The 18,550-nt window shown below is 44.9% G+C and overlaps 1 protein-coding gene across 1 annotated transcript in view; it reads left to right on the forward strand.

Annotated features, from left to right (window-relative positions):
- Positions 1–18,550, forward strand: part of SUGP1 (SURP and G-patch domain containing 1) — a 31,483-nt gene extending 12,933 nt beyond the window's left edge. The window contains exons 7-14 of the mRNA XM_015813460.1: positions 212–335; positions 3,258–3,640; positions 5,514–5,620; positions 7,617–7,794; positions 10,122–10,228; positions 11,270–11,415; positions 14,092–14,221; positions 17,380–18,550. Coding sequence (XP_015668946.1) covers positions 212–335; positions 3,258–3,640; positions 5,514–5,620; positions 7,617–7,794; positions 10,122–10,228; positions 11,270–11,415; positions 14,092–14,221; positions 17,380–17,406 — 1,202 coding nt within the window. The 3' untranslated portion in view covers positions 17,407–18,550. The remainder of the gene's footprint in view (positions 1–211; positions 336–3,257; positions 3,641–5,513; positions 5,621–7,616; positions 7,795–10,121; positions 10,229–11,269; positions 11,416–14,091; positions 14,222–17,379) is intronic.

The raw sequence follows: 18,550 nt of genomic DNA on the forward strand, positions 1-18,550 counted from the left end.
GCTAGCCTCCCAGTCTTTTTTCCAGCAGTGTCCCAGGCTAGTTCCATTTTTTTTTCTAACTTGCATTTATAAAGAAAAAGGGGAAACAAAGCAAACATTTCAACCATCCTCTTCCCACTTATTCCCACCCTCTGGGATCCTTAAAGCCAGATTAATCTTGTGACTGTTGGGTGTGTGAGTTGGGGACACCGTACTGACAGCCTGCTTAAAGTTTCACCCCCAGAGGATGAAGAGACCAAGGACTGTGCTGAGAAGCTGGCTCGGTTTGTGGCCGACGGCGGCCCTGTGGTGGAAATGGTTGCCCTGAAAAACCACCGAGACAATCAGTCATTCAGGTAAAAGAGGCCGGTGAGAAGGGAGACCCTGGCAGAAATGCCAGCTTTTCCCAAATGATTTTAAAATGCTGAAAATCTATAAACGTTTTTGATGATCTTTCTTAGCACTTGAGCTTTTTTCCTTCATTGATTTCAGGGCATTGGGGGGCCATGAAATGGACCAGTTCCCGCCCCCCCCCCCCAAATCTGGACATTTGATGAATCAGATCTTGGTTTCATTCTATATTAAGATAAAAAGCACAAAGTCGCAATGATGCTAGTAACAGTTTTCTCCAAAACCATAGCAATGCTAGAATCAAGAATCAATTTATTATTACTGCCGAAGGCCAACACATAAATTAAACATTCAAATAAAACAAAACTGAACAGAACCAACACAAGAAGACATAGCAATATATTACCATTAATGATGTAATCAGTGGGTGACCAAGGTCTGCCTAGTTGTTACAGACAGTATAAAAAAACTAGCTAGCTTCAGAAAAACTGAATCATATTGACTTGACAATAAAAATACATTGACTATAGCAGTGGTGGCGAACCTATGGCACGGGTGCCAGAGGCGGCACTCAGAGCCCTCTCTGTGGGCACGCGCATGCAAGAAAAAGATCTTGCAAAGTTGGAATTGATTGATTGAACTTTTTAGTCCCACCCAGTCTGCCGTTACCACCGCAGCCACGCTCACCCAATTGGCCTCACCCACCCGGCACCCAACGATGCATAAGTGGGTTTTGGGTTGCAGTTTGGGCACTCAGTCTCTAAAAGGTTCACCATCACTGGACTATAGTCTAATGCTGGATAAAAACATGTAATATAATTGATTATAAAAGATTATTAAAAAAGATCTAAAATGTTTATTTATGTTTCTGGCGAATCCCCAGTGCTGCTGCGCAGAATCTAGCCACCTGTGCCGTGATCACTGCCTGTTCAGATTGAACATCCAAATGCATCCTCCTCTGCTTTTATGTGCACTTAGATGGATAAATTTGGATTCAAATTTTGTATCCCAGTGTGAGCCTGATTTTGTATCCCAGTGTGTCATCTTGGTTTAAATCAAATTATGGTTTGATCAACGCTCTATAGAGAATACAGGCAGTCCTCGACTTGAAACCACAACTGAGCCCAAAATTTGGGTCACTAAGACGTTTGATAAGTGAGTTTTGCCCCAGTTTATGATCTATCTTGCCACAGTTGTTAAGTGAATTGCTTTAGTTGGTACCCCGTCGTTAAGTGAATCTGGCTTCCCCACTGACTTTGCTTGTCAGAAGAGCTGCAAAAAGTGATCCCATGACCGTGGGACAAAGCAATGGTCATAAATAGGAGCCAGCTGCCAAGCATCTGAATTTTGATCCTATGATCCTGGGGATGCTTCAAAGATGGTAGCTGTGAAAAACGGTCGTAAGTCACTTTTTTCCCAGTGCCGTTGTAACTTTTGAGGGGTCGCTAAAGAAATGGTGAGTCGAGGACTACCTGTGTGTAATTAGTTACTGAATAAAAAGTCAAGCCATAAACCTATTTTCTGTAGGAAGCGCATACTTCTATTGCAGTTGCATTTAACTTCTAAGATGCTTCAGATTTGAATTTGGAAAGAGGGTTTTTTGGAGCGGGGGGCTGTATGTGTGTATTGCAGAATTGGCAATTCCTGTTACAGAAATAGAAATACACTTATGGGTTCACTAGCAGCCCTTTTTCAGCAAGGAAGGGAGATAGCCGTGCCCTGTTAAAAATCTTGATAAGCTATTGGATGTATTGTCTCTGTAAATGACAACTTGCTGGACTTATTGTCTCTTTGTCAGACCTGTCTCAGCTTGATCCTCTAAAGCAGGGGTCCTCAACCGTGGCAACTTTAAGACTTGTGGACGTCAACTCTCAGAATTCTGGGAGTTGAAGTCCACAAGTCTTAAAGTTGCCAAGGTTGAGGACCCCTGCTCTAAAACATCCTAAATTCCATTTTTTGAGAAAGGTACAGTTTACTAGAGGTCAAGTGACTTGCAGCAGCTCATAGCCAGAATTGAAAATCGCATCCCAAAATCTCTTAGTTGCCTCCCATTACCGGCCCACCACATCCAGTCAACTTCAAACAAGATGTTTTTAGACCGGTCGCTTCAGGCGTCTGTTTGGTCTGCAGCTTGACCCTCTAATTAAGAACCATCGTTAACTCCCATTTGCTGAGAAAGGTATAGTTTACTAGACGTCAAGTGAATTAACGGTTAGTGCACAGCCAGAACTGAATGTTGTCTCCCATTACTGCCCCCCACATGTCCAATCAAATTCAGACAAGATGTGTTTTTTTTAAAAAATAAAGTTTTATTGAGTTTTATAAAGTTGAGGAAGGGATGGGGTCAATATAGAGATGGGGTCAGTATAGACAAGATGTTTTGAGGGGTTGCCACAAAAAAGAGGGAGTCAAATCTATTTTCCAAAGCACCAGAAGTGGACAAGACAAGAAACAATGGATGGAAACTAAGTAGAGAAGTAACCTAGAACTAAGGAGAAAATTCCTAATGGTGGGAACAATTAACAAGTGGGACAGCTTGCTGTCGGAAGTTATGGGTGCTTCATCAGGGAAGGTTTTTAAGGAGAGACTGGACAGCCATTTGTCTGAAATGGTATAGGGTCTCCTGCTTGAGCAGGGGGTTGGACTAGATGACCCTGAAGGTCCCTTCCAGCTGTATTCTGATTGATTGAACTGATTGAAGGCGGTCACTTCAGGCGTAGGTTGTGTCCCATTCCCAGCCAGGTTAATTTCAAAGCCTCCACCTCGGAAAGAGATAACAGTGAACTTTTGTTTCCCTTGAAGCGTCCCCCCCTCCCATCTAGCCCCCTCTCCCCACTAGGGTTCACGGCAACTGATATTGAATAGTAGTGAAGTGCAGGCATGAGGTGGCAGCTGACCCCCTTTTTTTGTTTTGTGTACGCTTGCAGATTTTTGTACGAGCCCAATAGCTCTGGATACAAGTATTACCGACAGAAGCTGGAGGAATTCCGGAAAGCAAACAGTAACATGGAGGGCGTGCCACCGGGATCGGAAGCCAACCTGAAGCGCAAGGCCTCTTCTGAGGGAGGGGCTTCCTCTTCCATTTCTTCTTCCTCCTCCTCTTCCTCCTCCTCCTCCTCCTTCTCCTGCTCTTCCTCCTCCTCCTCCTCCTCAACACCTGCACCCACAGTTTCTCTGCCGAAGCAGGTAGCCACATCCAGCGTGAAGAAAAAGCGGAAAAGCCGGTGGGGCCCAGAGGAGGAGAAGGTGGACTTACCTCCTCCAGAGCTTGCTCAGCAGACACAGGAGCTGTCGCCAACACCGTTGTCTGGTTAGCTCTTGTTGTGTTATAAAGCCAGGGCAGAGCTGGGACTTCTGAGGGGCTCTTGCGGGGGTGTGTGTGTGTGAGTTGTCTCCAGCCAGCCAGTTTTATTGGAAGCAGAGGATAGCGCTAGAGAAGCAGCTTCATTTCGTTGGCACCTGGGCAGGTAGTCCTTGACTTACAACCGGGCGCTTACGACCATTCAAACTTAGGACAGCTCTACCTTGGGGCTACTTACAACCCACATTTGAAGTTGCGACGGTCGGGGAGCCCTCCACCCACATGATCATGTGACCGAACTTTGAGTACTGGGCAGGGTGGATACATTTAGAGCCGTTTGCAGAATCCTGTGGGCCCATGACCACACTTCACGGCACTTTAAGGCACTTCCACTTTTCAGCGAAATCACCCCCATAGCAAATCATAGCATCCATCCACTGCCAAAAAAAAAAAAAAAAGATTACATAACCAACCTGTTTTTACAACATCGTGAGTTATGGCCCGAGTGGGCAGGCTCTATTATGGTCATAGGTTGAGGACTGCCTGTAATGGGATCTTCGCATCTGCTCCAGTGATGTTTTTTTAAGCCCCACCATGGCCTTGCCTCTGGCTGTTAAGAGCCTTAGCCTCAGAGCTATTAAGATTAAGTCTCTTTATGGAGAGGGTTAACCCTTACAAGGCAGTCAGAGATGAAATATGCTGCAGAGCTGGGAAAAAATACCCGAGAATTTACTTGATTCTCATGAACACACCTTGTCATGGTAGCTATGCACAACATTCAAGAACAACCAAAGGAGGAGCATCTTGTAGAACAGGGGTGTCAAACTGCCGTCCCGCGGGCTGGATGCGTCATCCGGAAGCCACGCCCACCCCATTGCCGGCAATGGCAAGACCGTCCCGATACGTTGCACGATGTCATGTGACGTTGCGAGTTTGACATGTCTCTTCTAGACTTAAGACTAAAATGCTGCTTGATGCACCTGGATCAGAGATACTACCTACCATAGAGCAGGGCTTTTCAACCAGTGGTACAGGTACCAGCTGTGGTACATTGGCACCTGGCAGGTGGTATGCAACCATCCTAGAAAAGGGGTAGCAGGGGAGGGGAATGAGCTAAACCGGTGGCAGCACCGCACAAGCCTGAGCGAGAGATGGCTGGAGATGCAGGGCTGTCAGGGCTCAGCGGAAGCGCCAGGATCAATGCTTCGGGGCTGTCAGGGCTCAGAGGAAGCACCAGGATCAGCGCCAGGCTCTAGCTGGAGCTCCGCGCTGATCCTGGTGCTTCTGCTGAGCCCAGAAGAAGCGCCGATCAGCTGGAATGTTGCAGAATGTTCCAGGGTCTTATAATTTAAATTCAGATGCTTGGCAACTGATTCATATTTATGATGGTCACAGTGTCCCAGGGTCATGTGACGTGACCAAAACCTGCTGCAACCACCCAGCAGATGGGGGGAATAAAAACCAAACACCCCCTACCCCACTCTCGCTGCCAATCCTCAACAGAAATGCTCACAACAATGAAAACCTCGGACAGGAGGAAGAGCGCCGCCGGGTGGGCAGGCAGGTGTCTTGCTCGGCTGTGGTTTGGGGGGCACTTTTGTCAGTGCCATTGTAACTTCGAACAGTCACTAAGCGAACTGTTGTAAGTCAACTACCTGTACTTCATCACTTTTTTCCTTTGGGGGGGTCATCAAGTTTTTAAGACCTTGCTAGGCGACTGATGGTACTCGGATATTGCCATATCCTAAAAGTGGTACAATGGGGGAAAAGGTTGAAAAGCCCTGCCATAGAGGATAGTAGGGTGCTTTTAAGCAACAATAGTTGGGGAAAGGGTTGCAGTGGAGGAGCAAGTTAACTCTTCTAATCTCTGTGTCTTCTCCAGTCCAGGACCTCAAAGGACTTGGCTACGAGAAGGGGAAGCCAGTTGGATTGGTGGGTGTGACAGAGCTGTCAGATGCGCAGAAGAAGCAGCTGAAGGAGCAGCAAGAGGTATATTAACGTCACATTGTTCTGGTGGGAGCTTGTTGGGGCCAGTGCGTTTTTTAGTTTTTGTGTCTCTGCTGCTGCCGCCATCCAGTTTTCTCTGTGTTGATCTAGGGCAGGGGTCTTCAAACTTGGCCCTTTTATGACATGCGTGCCTGGCTGAGGAATTCTAGGAGTTGAAGTCCACAAGTCATAAAAGGGCCAAGTTTGAAGACTCCTGATCTAGGGGTTAAGGCCAGGATTAGAAGCCAGGAGACTTAAGTTCTAGTCCCACTTGAGGCATGAAAGCCGGCTGGGTGACTTTGGGTCAGTCACCAGGAGACTGTGAATTCTAGTCCTGCCTTAGCCATGAAAGTCAGCAGGGTGACCTTAGGCCAGTCACTCTCTTTCAGCCCAACTCACCTCCTAAGATTGTTGTTGTGGGGAAAATAAGAGGAGGAAGGTGTGTTGAGTATGTTCACTGCCTTGAGTTATTGTAAAAATAAAGTGGGATTAAGATAGATAGGTAGGTAGGTAGTATAGAACAGTGGTGGCGAACCTATGGCTTGGGTGCCAGAGGCGGCACTCAGAGCCCTCTCTGTGGGCACGCATGCCGTCGCCCCAGTCCTAGGCCTTCAGCTGGGTTTTATAAAAACCTTTTCGCTTTAGGCTTCCGCCGCCGTGTACACAAAAAAAAGGTTCAATCAATCAATCAATTTCAACTTCTCGCGGGAAAAAAAAAGATCTTGCAAAGTTGGAATTGATTGATTGAACTTTTTAGTCCCACCCAGTCTGCTGTTACCACCGCAGCCACGCCCACCCAATGGGCCACACCCACCCAATGGGCCACACCCACCTGGCACCCGACGATGCATAAGTGGGTTTGGGGTTGCAGTTTGGGCACTCGGTCTCTAACGGGTTCGCCATCACTGGTATAGAAGATGACCTTGAAGGACAGAAAGAGAATCCATTATCAATACATCAATCAGATAAACCAGCCTTAAGCCCAGACCAAGGAAGTGGTGTATGGAAATGCCTCAGAGAGCCTCTCCCCATTAATATGAAGCTAAAAAAGGGAGGAAGGAAACACATTCAGACTTACAAGGTCGATGTCAGCCTTCTAAGGTAGACTAGACCAGTGTTTCTGAACCTTGACAATTTTAAGGCATGTGGACTTCAACTCCCAGAGTTCCACAGCCAGCAATGCTGGCTGTGGAATTCTGGGAGTTGAAGTCCACATGCCTTAAAATTGTCAAGGTTGAGAAACACTGGACTAGACTAAGTAGCAGAAACAGACACTGTGTAGACGTAAAGCTACTTTTATTAGAATAGCTACATTAACAGTATCCTCCAAGCCAAAAAGACACAGAAGTTCTCTGTTATGGCCATGTTAGCCAAATATGCCCCATTGTTTCCTAGAGTCTTGTAGAGTAAGTTTACACATGTTTTGCCTTAGCATATTATGCAAACCTAATGTGTAATACCATGTTTGTGGCTTACTGTATTGTACAAATGCAAATAACTCATTTATTCAGCAAACGCCATATTATATGAATGAGACACTGACCTGTGGTTTGAAAGATTTAAGCAACTGCTATCTGGCTTCTTCCTGGTTCTGCAAAGCAAGAATTGGTGAAATAGGGGCTAATTGGGACGTCTTCCTTCTAATTGGGAAAGGTTTGAATGATGCGGAAGTAATCTATTGTATTTCTATTCTATTTTTATTCTATTCTGTTCTTGTCTATTTCTATTCTATTCTGTTCTATTTCTTACTCTGTTCTATTCTATTCTATTCTATTCTATTCCGTTCTTTCATTATTCTGTTCTGTTCTGTTCTATTTCTATTCTGTTCTGTTCTATTCTAAATTTCTATTCTATTCTGTTCTAATTCTATTATGTTATGTTATGTTATATTCCGTTCTTTCATTATTCTGTTCTATTTCTACTCTACTCTACTCTACTCTACTCTACTCTACTCTACTCTACTCTACTCTACTCTACTCTACTCTACTCTACTCTACAGATGCAGCAAATGTATGACATGATCATGAAGCACAAACAGGCCATGCAGGAGATGCAGATCATGTGGGAGAGGACGATCAAAGAGCACCAGTCCGGCTACGACAGCGATGAGGAAATTGACAATGAGCTGGGCACGTGGGAGCACCAGCTGAGGCGCATGGAGATGGACAAGACGCGTGGTTAGTGCTTGGAGGGGAGATGGGGAAGACTTCGTTTCCACCTTGATCTACGTAATGCAGATGGCCTTGACTTACAACCAGAATCGAACCTGGAATTATGGTCATACGTTGTGCTAGCAGTTAGCTGTGACCATGCCCTACATTATGAATGTTTTTGCGGCCGTTGTTAAGCAAATCTATTGTTTTCAATGGATGATATATATATATATATTTTGCTAGAAACCAAAAATACACTAGACCAAGGGTGCCAAACTGCCAGCCCACAGGCTAAATGCATCACACGGAAGCCGCGCCCACCCCTTTGCCGGCAATGGCAAAACAGTCCCGATACGTTGTGTGACGTCACGTGACATCACAAGTTTGACATGTCTGGACTAGACGATTCTCATAATCGTTTCCAACCTTTACATTCAATGAATTTTCCCAACGTTTAACTCTCTATTACTCTTAACGCAGCTCCCTATAAAGCTTCTGTCTCTACAGCAGGGGTCCCCAAACCCTGGGCCTGGCCTCTTAGGAACTGGGTTGCACAGCTGGAGGTGAGCAGCAGGCAAGAGAAACTGCCCACGCGCAGGATCTAGATTGCACACTCCTCCTCCACAGCCTGTGGAAAAATTGTGTTCCACAAAACCGGTCCCTGGGCCCAAAAGGTTGGGAACCAGTGCTCTGCAGAATCTGGTGCAAGAGAACTAAAATCTTTTAACTCACCAGTTGTAACTTTCCCCTCCCCCGTGCTAGCTGGGGAATTCTGGGAGTTGGAGTCCACCCATTTTCAAGTTGCCATGCTTTAGAACAGGGGTCTTCAAACTTGGCCCTTTTATGACTCGTGGACTTCAACTCCCAGAATTCCTCAGCCAGGCATGCTGGCTCAGGAATTCTGGGAGTTGAAGTCCACGAGTCATAAAAGGGCCAAGTTTGAAGACCCCTGCTTTAGAACATGGTTCCTACCCATCCTTAATTATAAGCCAGGTGCCTGGAGTTATGGATGTTATAAAGAAATTCTCTAGGGTCCAACATAAAGTTGCCGATCCCAGCAAATACATAGACTGAGTGTGTATTGACTCTGTACAGGTAGCCCCCGGCTTAACAAGCACAGTTGAGCCCAATATTTCTGTTGCTAAGTGAGACAGTTGCCCCATTTTACGACCTTTCTTGCCACAGTTGTTCAATAAATCACTGCAATTGTTAAGTTAGTAACACCGTCGTTAAACGAATCTGGCTTCCCCGTTGACTTTGCTTTTTGGAAGATGACAAAAGGTGATCACAACCCCAGGACACTGCAGCTGTCATAAATATGAGCCAGTTGCCAAACATCAGAATTTTTTTTTTAAATTCAAATTTTATTAAATGTACATTTAAAAACAGAAATAATAATAATAATAATAATAATAATGATGATGATGATGATGATGATGATGATGATAAAGTTGGAAGGGATCTTGGAGGTCATCTAGTCCAACCCCCTGCTCAGGCAGGAAATCCTATACTATTTCGGACAAATGGCTGTCCAGTCTCTTCTTAGAAACTTCCAGTGTTGGCGCATTCACCGTGGACATGATTCAACTTCCCTGGCTACAACACTGCTATTAGTATTACCTTATGTTACAGAAAGAAAAACAGAAACTTAAAATACATTCTATAACAGGACAGAATATAACAAACTGTACATATAACATCTGTAAATTTTTTGGTAAACCATCTTTCAGTCGTCAACGTTGTATTTACATATCTTTCAGTTGTGTCCTAATATAGGTGTTAATAAGAAGTCCTTACGATATCAACTAATCAATTGATAATCATCTCAGCGATCCTTCTTATCTCTAACCAATCGTACAAATTTTTCCAAATTTCATAATACTCTGTTTCAGTTTTATTTTTAATCTCTAGAGTTAACCTGTCCATTTCGGCGCAGGAAAAGATTTTATTTATTATTTCTTCTTCAATGGGGATTTCCTTTCTTTTCCATTTTTGGGCATATGCCAATCTTGCTGCGGTTAAAATATGCAATAGTAAGGAGAAAGATGCTTTGCTGAGTTTATCATTAATAATCCCTAATAAGAAGGTTTCTGGTTTTAAATCAATTTTTTGTAATAGTATTTCTTCTAACCAATTTTTTATCTGAGCCAAGCGTCAGAATTTTGATCACGTAACCACGGGGATGCTGCAACGGTTGGTAAGCGTGAAGCCCGGTCGTAACTCACTTTTTTCGGTGCCGTTGTAACTTTGAACGGTCACCGAACAAATGGTTGTAAGTCAAGGACTACTTGTATGTTCTTCAGACAATATCTTGCTGAGAAATAATTCTCTTTCTGCCTGGTCTTTTTCAGAATGGGCGGAGCAGCTGACTCAAATGGGCCGAGGAAAACATTTCATTGGCGATTTTCTGCCACCTGATGAGCTTGACAAGTTTATGGAAACCTTCAAAGCTCTGAAGGTAAAATGTTTAGCATCCTTCTCTTTAGGACATCTTATACATATGCAGAGTGATTGAATGTTTTTGGAGGAGGTTTGGGAGGGGGGGAAGAAGAGGAAGAGGATCTGTCTTCCTGATTGAAACAAAATTGGGCAATACATTAGGTCAGGGCTCTTCAAACGTGGCCCTTTGAGGACTTGTGGACTTCAACTCCCAGAATTCCTCAGCCAGGCACGCGTGCCTGGCTGAGGAACTCTGGGAGTTGAAGTCCACAAGTCATCAAAGGGCCACGTTTGAAGAGCTCTGCATTAGATACGTGCAATAGGCAAAACATTTCAAACTGAAAAAAGGAGGTTTGCTCCAAAAGGGTTGACATTCGACTCAAAAGAATACCAGTTGAAATGGAAAATATTGGCAGTGCAGTTGGAACAGCATTTAAACCTCAAAGGTGCCCCTTGAAACTTAGAAATGTTTCAGATTCAGAATGCTTTCTACCTCATGGTTGTGCGTGTTCACACCAGAAAACACTGCTGCAAAACTGGAAAAAGAGCAAAGACAGCTAACCAAAAGTAATCAGAGATACACCGAGGCACCACCTCTCCAGAGAAATCCTAAACCGTTCAGAGCTTTGCAGTCTGGAAATAGCTATATAAAATTATTCTCTCAAGAATACTCTTTTATACTCCTGCCTTAATAGTACTTCAACTGAAGGATTGTGCAAAAAAAACACCCCAATATCTGGAAGACCCACTCAAGGAAGCATTACTCACACTGTTGTGAGATTCACTGCCTTCAGACAGATGGCATGGACCCTTGAAAGGGAACTGAAAAAGGTTGTGGAGGATTCATCCCTTGTCAGCCGCAGTGACAGCTCAGAACTGTGTTTCTCAACCTTGACAACTAGAAGAGGTGCGGACTTCAATTCCCAGAATTCATTGCTGGCTGGAGAGATCTGGGAATTGAAGTCCACCTCTTTTTAAATTGTCACAGTTGAGAAACATGGCTTTGAAGCAGATTCTCCTGCATGATTTATTTTTAAACTATTCTTTTCTTCCTCCACAGGAAGGCCGTGAGCCTGATTACTCTGAATACAAAGAATTTAAACTGACTGTGGAAAACATAGGTTACCAGATGCTGATGAAAATGGGCTGGAAGGAAGGTGATGGTCTGGGATCTGATGGTCAAGGTATCAAAGCTCCTGTTAACAAGTAGGTGTCTAATCCCTCTTTTGTTATTTCTTGATTTGGAAAAAAAAAGTCCTTCCTCCTCTGCTCAGAGACACATACAGCAGCGAACGAGCTAGAAAACTTAAGATTAAAAAAAAGTATTTAGAACATCAGTGTAGAAAGAAAACAGTTGCAAAATTGATAGAATAAAGTCTACTTTTTATATAACGTCACCAGCATATGCTTTCTAATATGGCATATTGGCTTAGCAGTTGAAGGTCGAAGCTTGGCAGTTTTAGTAATAGTAATACTAGTAAAGTTGGAAGGGACCTTGGAGGTCATCTAGTCCAACCCCCTGCTCAGGCAGGAAACCCTATACCATTTCGGACAAATGGCTGTCCAGTCTCTTCTTAGAAACTTCCAGTGTTGGAGCATTCACCGCTTCTGGAGGCAGGTTGTTCCACTGGTTAATTGTTCTAACTGTCAGGAAGTTTCTCCTAAGTTTTAGATTGCTTCTCTCCTTGATTAGTTTCCACCCGTTGCTTCTTGTCCTGCCTTCAGGCGCTTTGGAAAATAGCTTGACTCCCTCTTCTTTGTGGCAGCCCCTGAGATATTGGAACACTGCTATCATGTCCCCCCTCATCCTTCTCTTCATTAAACTAGACATACCCAATTCCAGCAGCCGTTCCTTATATGCTTTAGCCCAGTGTTTCTCAACCTTGACAATTTTAAGGCATCTGGACTTCAATTCCCAGAATTCCACAACCAGCAATGCTGGCTGTGGAATTCTGGGAGTTGAAGTCCACATGCCTTAAAATTGTCAAGGTTGAGAACACTGCTTTAGCCTTCTATGCTTTAGACGAGTTTGCTTTTCAGATGCTTGATTGTCGGCAGCTGAGAATCAGGGACGTTTCAGCAGATGGTAAAGGAGAGGAGAAGCTGCAGAGGGGAGACCAAAACAAGCATCTCTTTTTTTTCTTTCTTCCCTGTATTCATGTGAATGACATTGTCCCAGGGAGGAATGTTTGCTTCCTTCTGTGAACAGACAGGAGTCAGAGGTGGCATCACATGGGCCAGGTCCACAGTCACGAGTCGGCCTATCTCAATGGTCATTCAGATGACCTGCTTGGAAGGGGTGACCTGCTAACCCCCTTCTCACACCGGAGTCACTATGAATGTTCTTTTTTTTTTTAAGGGGTGAGAGGAGACTGGATCATGATTGGGATGGCAGTATAAGTTTTGGCTTGGTAGCAAGGGGTCCCAGCGTAGAAAAAAAAATAAGTGTATTTGCAGCTAGTCCTTGACTTACGGCCATAATCGAGCCCAGAATAATGGTCGTAAGTCATGCCTGTCATTAAGTGGGTCACCACATGTCCACGTCCAATTTTAGAACTTTTTTTTTGCAGTAGTTGTTAGATGAATCACCACGGTTATTAATTAAGCAGTGTAGTCATTAAGTGAATCCGGGTTTTTTTGCCGGAAACGGACGTTTTTCCTGGCCAAAAAATTATCATAGATTGTAGTCACACGACATGGGGATGCTGCAAAGGGCCAAAACTGTGGTCTGTTTGCCGAGCACCTAAAATACAGCAGGGTCCAGCCATCGAAGCATCAAGTGTGGGTTGTAAGTAGCCCTGCGCAGTCTGTCATAACTTCAAATGATCGCTAAGAGACCGGTTGTAAGTCGAGGACTACCCATATTTTGTTGGATTTTTACCTCATGTTTCATAAAGTTGCTTAGGGTGGTGTGTACATAGTTCCACCTTCTATTTTTCCTCACAATAATCCTGTGAGGTACTTGGGTGGTGAAACAAAGACCGGCCCAAAGTCACCCAGTGAGCTTCCATGGCTAAGGAACCCTGCCCTGGTGCCAGTCCAGCACCTTCACCTCTCCAGTATATAGCCACTCCGGCTCTCATCCTTGATTTTGAAGGTTATGGGGCTCCTACTTCAGCTCCAAGGGCATGTCGCTGAGTCCAGATAGTCCTCCACTTACAACAGGTTCATTTAGTGACCATTCAAAGTTACAACAGCACTGAAGAAACTGACTTATGACCATTCTTCACACTTAATGACCATAGCAACATCGCCAGGGTCACACGATCAAAATTCAGGCGCTTAGCAACCGACTCATATTTACGACGGTTGCAGCGTCCCGGGGTCACGCGATCACCCTTTTGCCCTTTTCTGACAAGCAAAGTTAGCGGGGAAGCCAGATTCACTTAACAGCTGTGTTACTAACTGAACAGCTGCAGTGATTCACTTAACAACCGTAGCAAGGAAGATCATAAACTGGGGGGAAACTTACTAAACAACAGTCTTGCTATTAGCAAAGGAAATTTGGGGCTCAGTTGTCATAAGTCAAGAACTGCCTGTAATAAGGTACAAGGACCCCTAGCTTGGACTAGAACAGGGGTAGGCAACATTGCCTCTTTTGTGACTCGTGGACTTCAACTCCCGGAATTCCTGAGCCAACCATGCTGAGGGGAAAGGGAAAGATTTCCAAGCTGAGCCATGCTGGCTCAGGAATTCTGGGAGTTGAAGTCCACGAGTCATAAAAGAGCCAAGGTTGCCTACCCCTGGACTAGAAGATCTGCAAAGTTCCTTCCAGCCCTGTGAATCTATGATTTTAATCCACCCTGTCTTAAAAGGTCTGGTCTAAGGCAGCTTCCTCATATCCGTGCCCCAGAAATAAACACAGCTTTTTTTCCCAACCAGGGGGGTGACAGCTGTGGATGGAGCCGGGTTTGGAATCGACCGTCCTGCTGATTTGAGCAAGGATGATGATGAGTATGAGGCCTTTCGGAAGAGGATGATGTTGGCCTACAGATTCCGGCCCAACCCACTGGTGAGAAGCCCCACCCCCTTGTGGCCCTTTTCCCCATATCAGAAATGCAATTGATTTATATCTGAAGTGGGATAAATTTGAGCAGCCTTTTTTAGCACTAACAATAGCGCTTAGACTTATATGGTGCTCGATCGTGCTTTACAGCCCTCTCTGGGTAGTTTATAATGTCAGCATATTCCCCCCCCCCCCCCCAACAATCTGGGTTCTCATTTTACCGACTTCTAATGGATGGAAGGCTGAATCAACTTCGGGCCGGTCAGAATGGAACTCCAGACTGCGGGCAGAGTTTGCCTGCAATGCTGCATTCTAACCATTGCACCACCAGAGCAGGCAAAGGGGCAGGCATGTACTTTTAATTTCTTGACACACACTGAAAATGCCAGGACCGTCTTATTTTCATTGGAATTTCCTGGTCTGAGTTGCCTTGACTACAAAAAAAAAATTATTGAAGGGCTGCTTGTTTCACTGTAACTGATTGACTATATCAGTGATGGCGAACCTTTTAGAGACCAAGTGCCCAAATTGCAACCCCAAACCCACTTATGTATCGTCGGGTGCCGGGTGGGCGTGGCCCATTGGGTGGGCGTGGCACATTGGGTTGGAGTGGCCCATTGGGTGGGCATGGCTGTGGTGGTAACGGCAGACTGGGTGGGACTAAAAAGTTCAATCAATTCCAACTTTGCAAGATCTTTTTTTTTTCCCGCGAGAAGTTGAAATTGATTGACTGATTGATTGAACCTTCTTTTTTTGTTGCACATGGCGGCAGAGGCCTAAAGCGAAAAGGTTTTATAAAACCCAGCTGAAGGCCTAGGACTGGGGTGACGACGCGCGTGCCCACAGAGAGGGCTCTGCGTGCCACCTGTGACATGCGTGCCATAGGTTCGCCACCACGGGACTATATTCTGTTTTTGCTTCAAAACACTTTGCAGCACTTTATCATAAGGAACATTTTACAATACACAAGGACAAGGTTAATCACTTAAAATGCTGTATCCATTTACTCTGCACAAGGAATTCGTGTAAGAATGTTTAGGAAGGGGATCCAGCTGGTGCAGGGGTAGGCAGGGATAGGCAACCTTGGCTCTTTTATGACTCGTGGACTTCAACTCCCAGAATTCCTGAGTCAGCATAGCATAGCTGACTCAGGAATTCTGGGAGTTGAAGTCCACGAGTCATAAAAGAGCCAAGGTTGCCTACCCCTGAGCTAGTGGATCTATACTGATCTGTTGCAGAGAAGAGGGCTTCCCCTTATGGTGCCAGCCAGCTGGCCCAAGTTTTTTTTTCCCCCAGAGACTCCATTCTGTTCTCACACAATGCATTGCTAGCCTATTTAAATCTCGTTCAAGAAATCCTTCAGACCCAAACCTTCAAAACTACATGCAGACATTTTCTCTCTTTATAGCTCAGCCTCTATTTAATCTTGCATACATAACACAACGTTAAGTCCCTGTTAACGATGCGGATGGTAAAAATAGCAGTTGAGAAAAGTATTGCAGAACATGCAAACCACAGTTATAAATGTAACGCCTAAAAGTAGCAGGTTTGCGCACTGGCAGCTGCTGCTGCTCTTCATTCTTGGGATGAACCTTGACTCCAGGTTCTCCCCGACTTAACCATTCGTTTAACAACCGAAGTTGCAACGACACTGAAAAAAGTGTGGCCGCTTTTCACATGACTATTGTAGCATCGTCACGGTCGTAGGATCAAAATTCAGACGCTTGGCAACTGGCGTGTACTTAGAACGGTTTGCAGCGTCTCAGGGGTCGTGTGTGATCACATTTGTGATCTTCTGACAAAGTCAACGGGGAAGCCAGATTCACTTAACAATCGCATTACTGACTTAATGAAGTGATTCACTCGACAGTTCTGGCAAGACAGGTTGTAAAATGGAGCAGAACTCACTTAACAACTGTCTTGCTTAGCAACATAAATGTTGGGCTCAACTGTAGTTGTAAGTCGAGACTACTTGTGCAGATAGCCCTCAGCATATTGACAACTGGAGCAGAATTTCCATTACTAAGCAAGATGGTTGTTAATTGAGTTGTGCAACAATGTTACGATCTTTTTTGCTGCCATTGCTAAGTGAATGACTGCAGTTATTAAGCGAATCACACGGTCATTAAGCAAGCCCATGTTTCCCCATTGATTGCTCGTCAGAAGCCCGCTGGGGAGGTCGCAGAAGGTGATCCCATAACCCTGGGACGCTGCAGCTCACATAAATATACGCTGGTTGCGTATGAACGTTGATCATGTGACTCTGGGGAATGCTGCGATGATCGTAAGCGCAAGGACTGGTCATAAGTCACTTTTTCCAGCTCTGTTGTAACTTCGGTCATTAAACGAACGGTTGTAAGTCAAGGACTTGCAAGCATGTTGCTTGTTCTATTACCTCTTCTTCCCAGTGGGAATTCAAGTAGATGAGACACACTGCCCTATCCAACATCAAGAAGGTGGCCCTTCTTTCTCAGATGAAATTCCACACCTTGTGCGCTCAGTCTAGCCTAGAGGAAAATTAGATAGGTTGGGATACTCCTTGGACTTTGGGTCCCTTTTTCAGGGACCGGGTGATGGGAGGAATGCCAGCAGAATTTAAGATAGAGTCCGGATTCCCTCCTGGATTGATTTTACGTTAGTTTGGCCACCAAGTGGGTGATTTGCAGCATCGCTGACTCCGCAAGCAACTGCACTTGTGGAAGGTACCATGCAGTTTTGCAATTGAGAAGGCCTGTTTACTCGGGGGAAGTGGGTGGACCAGGTTCCCTTGGAGGTAGAACGTCGGCCTACTCTGGTTTTGCTTCTCACTTGAGTTCAAACTTAGGATGGCCGTATTCACACATGGCACTAGGGCAGGGGTAGGCAACCTGGGCTCTTTTATGACTCGTGGACTTCAACTCCCAGAATTCCTTAGCCAGCATAGCTCAGCTTGGAAACCTCTTCATTTCTCCTCAGCATGGCTGGCTCAGGAATTCTGGGAGTTGAAGTCCACGAGTCATAAAAGAGCCAAGGTTGCCTACCCCTGGTCTAGGATGTAGGTTGTTTCATCATGTGACGTCAAACAATGTGATGATCACTTCAGGGGAAGGCATTTGTGTTTGAGCCTCAGACTCTGCTGGCCTTCTGTTACCAGGATGACTTGTTTTTCTCCTTTTCTCTTCCAGAACAACCCTCGCCGTCCTTATTATTGATGCAGCCTGTGTGTTTTCTTCTCACCTCCCACCCACTCCCTGTTCCTCCAGTGACGGATTGTTTACTGTGATAAGTTTATTTAAAAAAAAAAAAGCCCCTGTCTTTCGTTTAGAAGGACTCTGTTTCAGCTTTAGCCTCCCATCTGTTTACCCACTCGCAGATGTTGGACGTTTTTCAGTGTGGTTGCAGAGCTCACCCCCTCTTTTATTATGGGTTTTTTTAAAAATGTGATCCCATTAAAGAAAATGAAGAAGCAAGTCAGAACTGAGATGGTCAGCAAATGCTCCCAAGTCATACATAGCCCAACCATTTGTGAGAAGGGGAAAATTGGCGTAAAAATGTTCGTTAAATGGTGCGTAATCTTCATTTTATTGAGTTTCGTGAGGGGTTGTTTTTTTTTTAAGCCCTCTCTCCGTGAACATAGAAAGTCTGGATTGCTGTTCCCTGTTGATGGTGGGGCTTGCAGGGGAGGGTAACAGGATGGGATATAGCAGGTGAGCAGAAGCATAGGCAGAAATAAGGAAGGTAGAGCTCCCCAAACATAGTGTGGGGGGAGGGATCCCAGCTGCAGTTCAAAAGAGCAAGATTTGAATTACAGCAACGTAGAAAAGGGGGGACAGATGGGGGGGGACAAACCACCCCAGAATACTGGGTCTCCTTGAGGGCATCACTTTTATCCCAGTTCTGAGAGAATCTTGTGAAAACGTGCATAGCCAGCGTGTACCGGCCAACCTTCGGTTTTAAAGGACAATCAGCTCTCCTTTTTTCTCACTCTTTAGTTACTTCAAAGAACGTGGAAGTTTGAGTTGCTTCTTAGACCAGGTCAGAGGCCAAAACCAAAACATATCTTTAGCGGGGTTTTCATTAGTCGATTCTAATAATCTTTCAGGTTTGTCCCAGAGGAGAAAGGTTAAGAGAAGGGGAAAACCCAAAATCTTTTTTTCTCGACACAAATACATGCCTTGTCCACCAAGGCAACCCTCCCTCTCTCTTCCACGACCTTCCAACATCAGAACGACGGTGGTTCCTTCAGATAGGCTCTGAAACCATGCTTATTTTCGTTTTCGTTCAATCTTAATGATGTAGAGTTGATACGTTGGGCTTTTGCCAAACATGTTAATAAAGCTAGAGAAATGTGAAGAA

The sequence above is a fragment of the Protobothrops mucrosquamatus genome, unplaced genomic scaffold (genome assembly GCF_001527695.2).
Source record: "Protobothrops mucrosquamatus isolate PMUCROS unplaced genomic scaffold, P.Mucros_1.0 scaffold157, whole genome shotgun sequence".
Classification (NCBI taxonomy): domain Eukaryota; kingdom Metazoa; phylum Chordata; class Lepidosauria; order Squamata; family Viperidae; genus Protobothrops; species Protobothrops mucrosquamatus.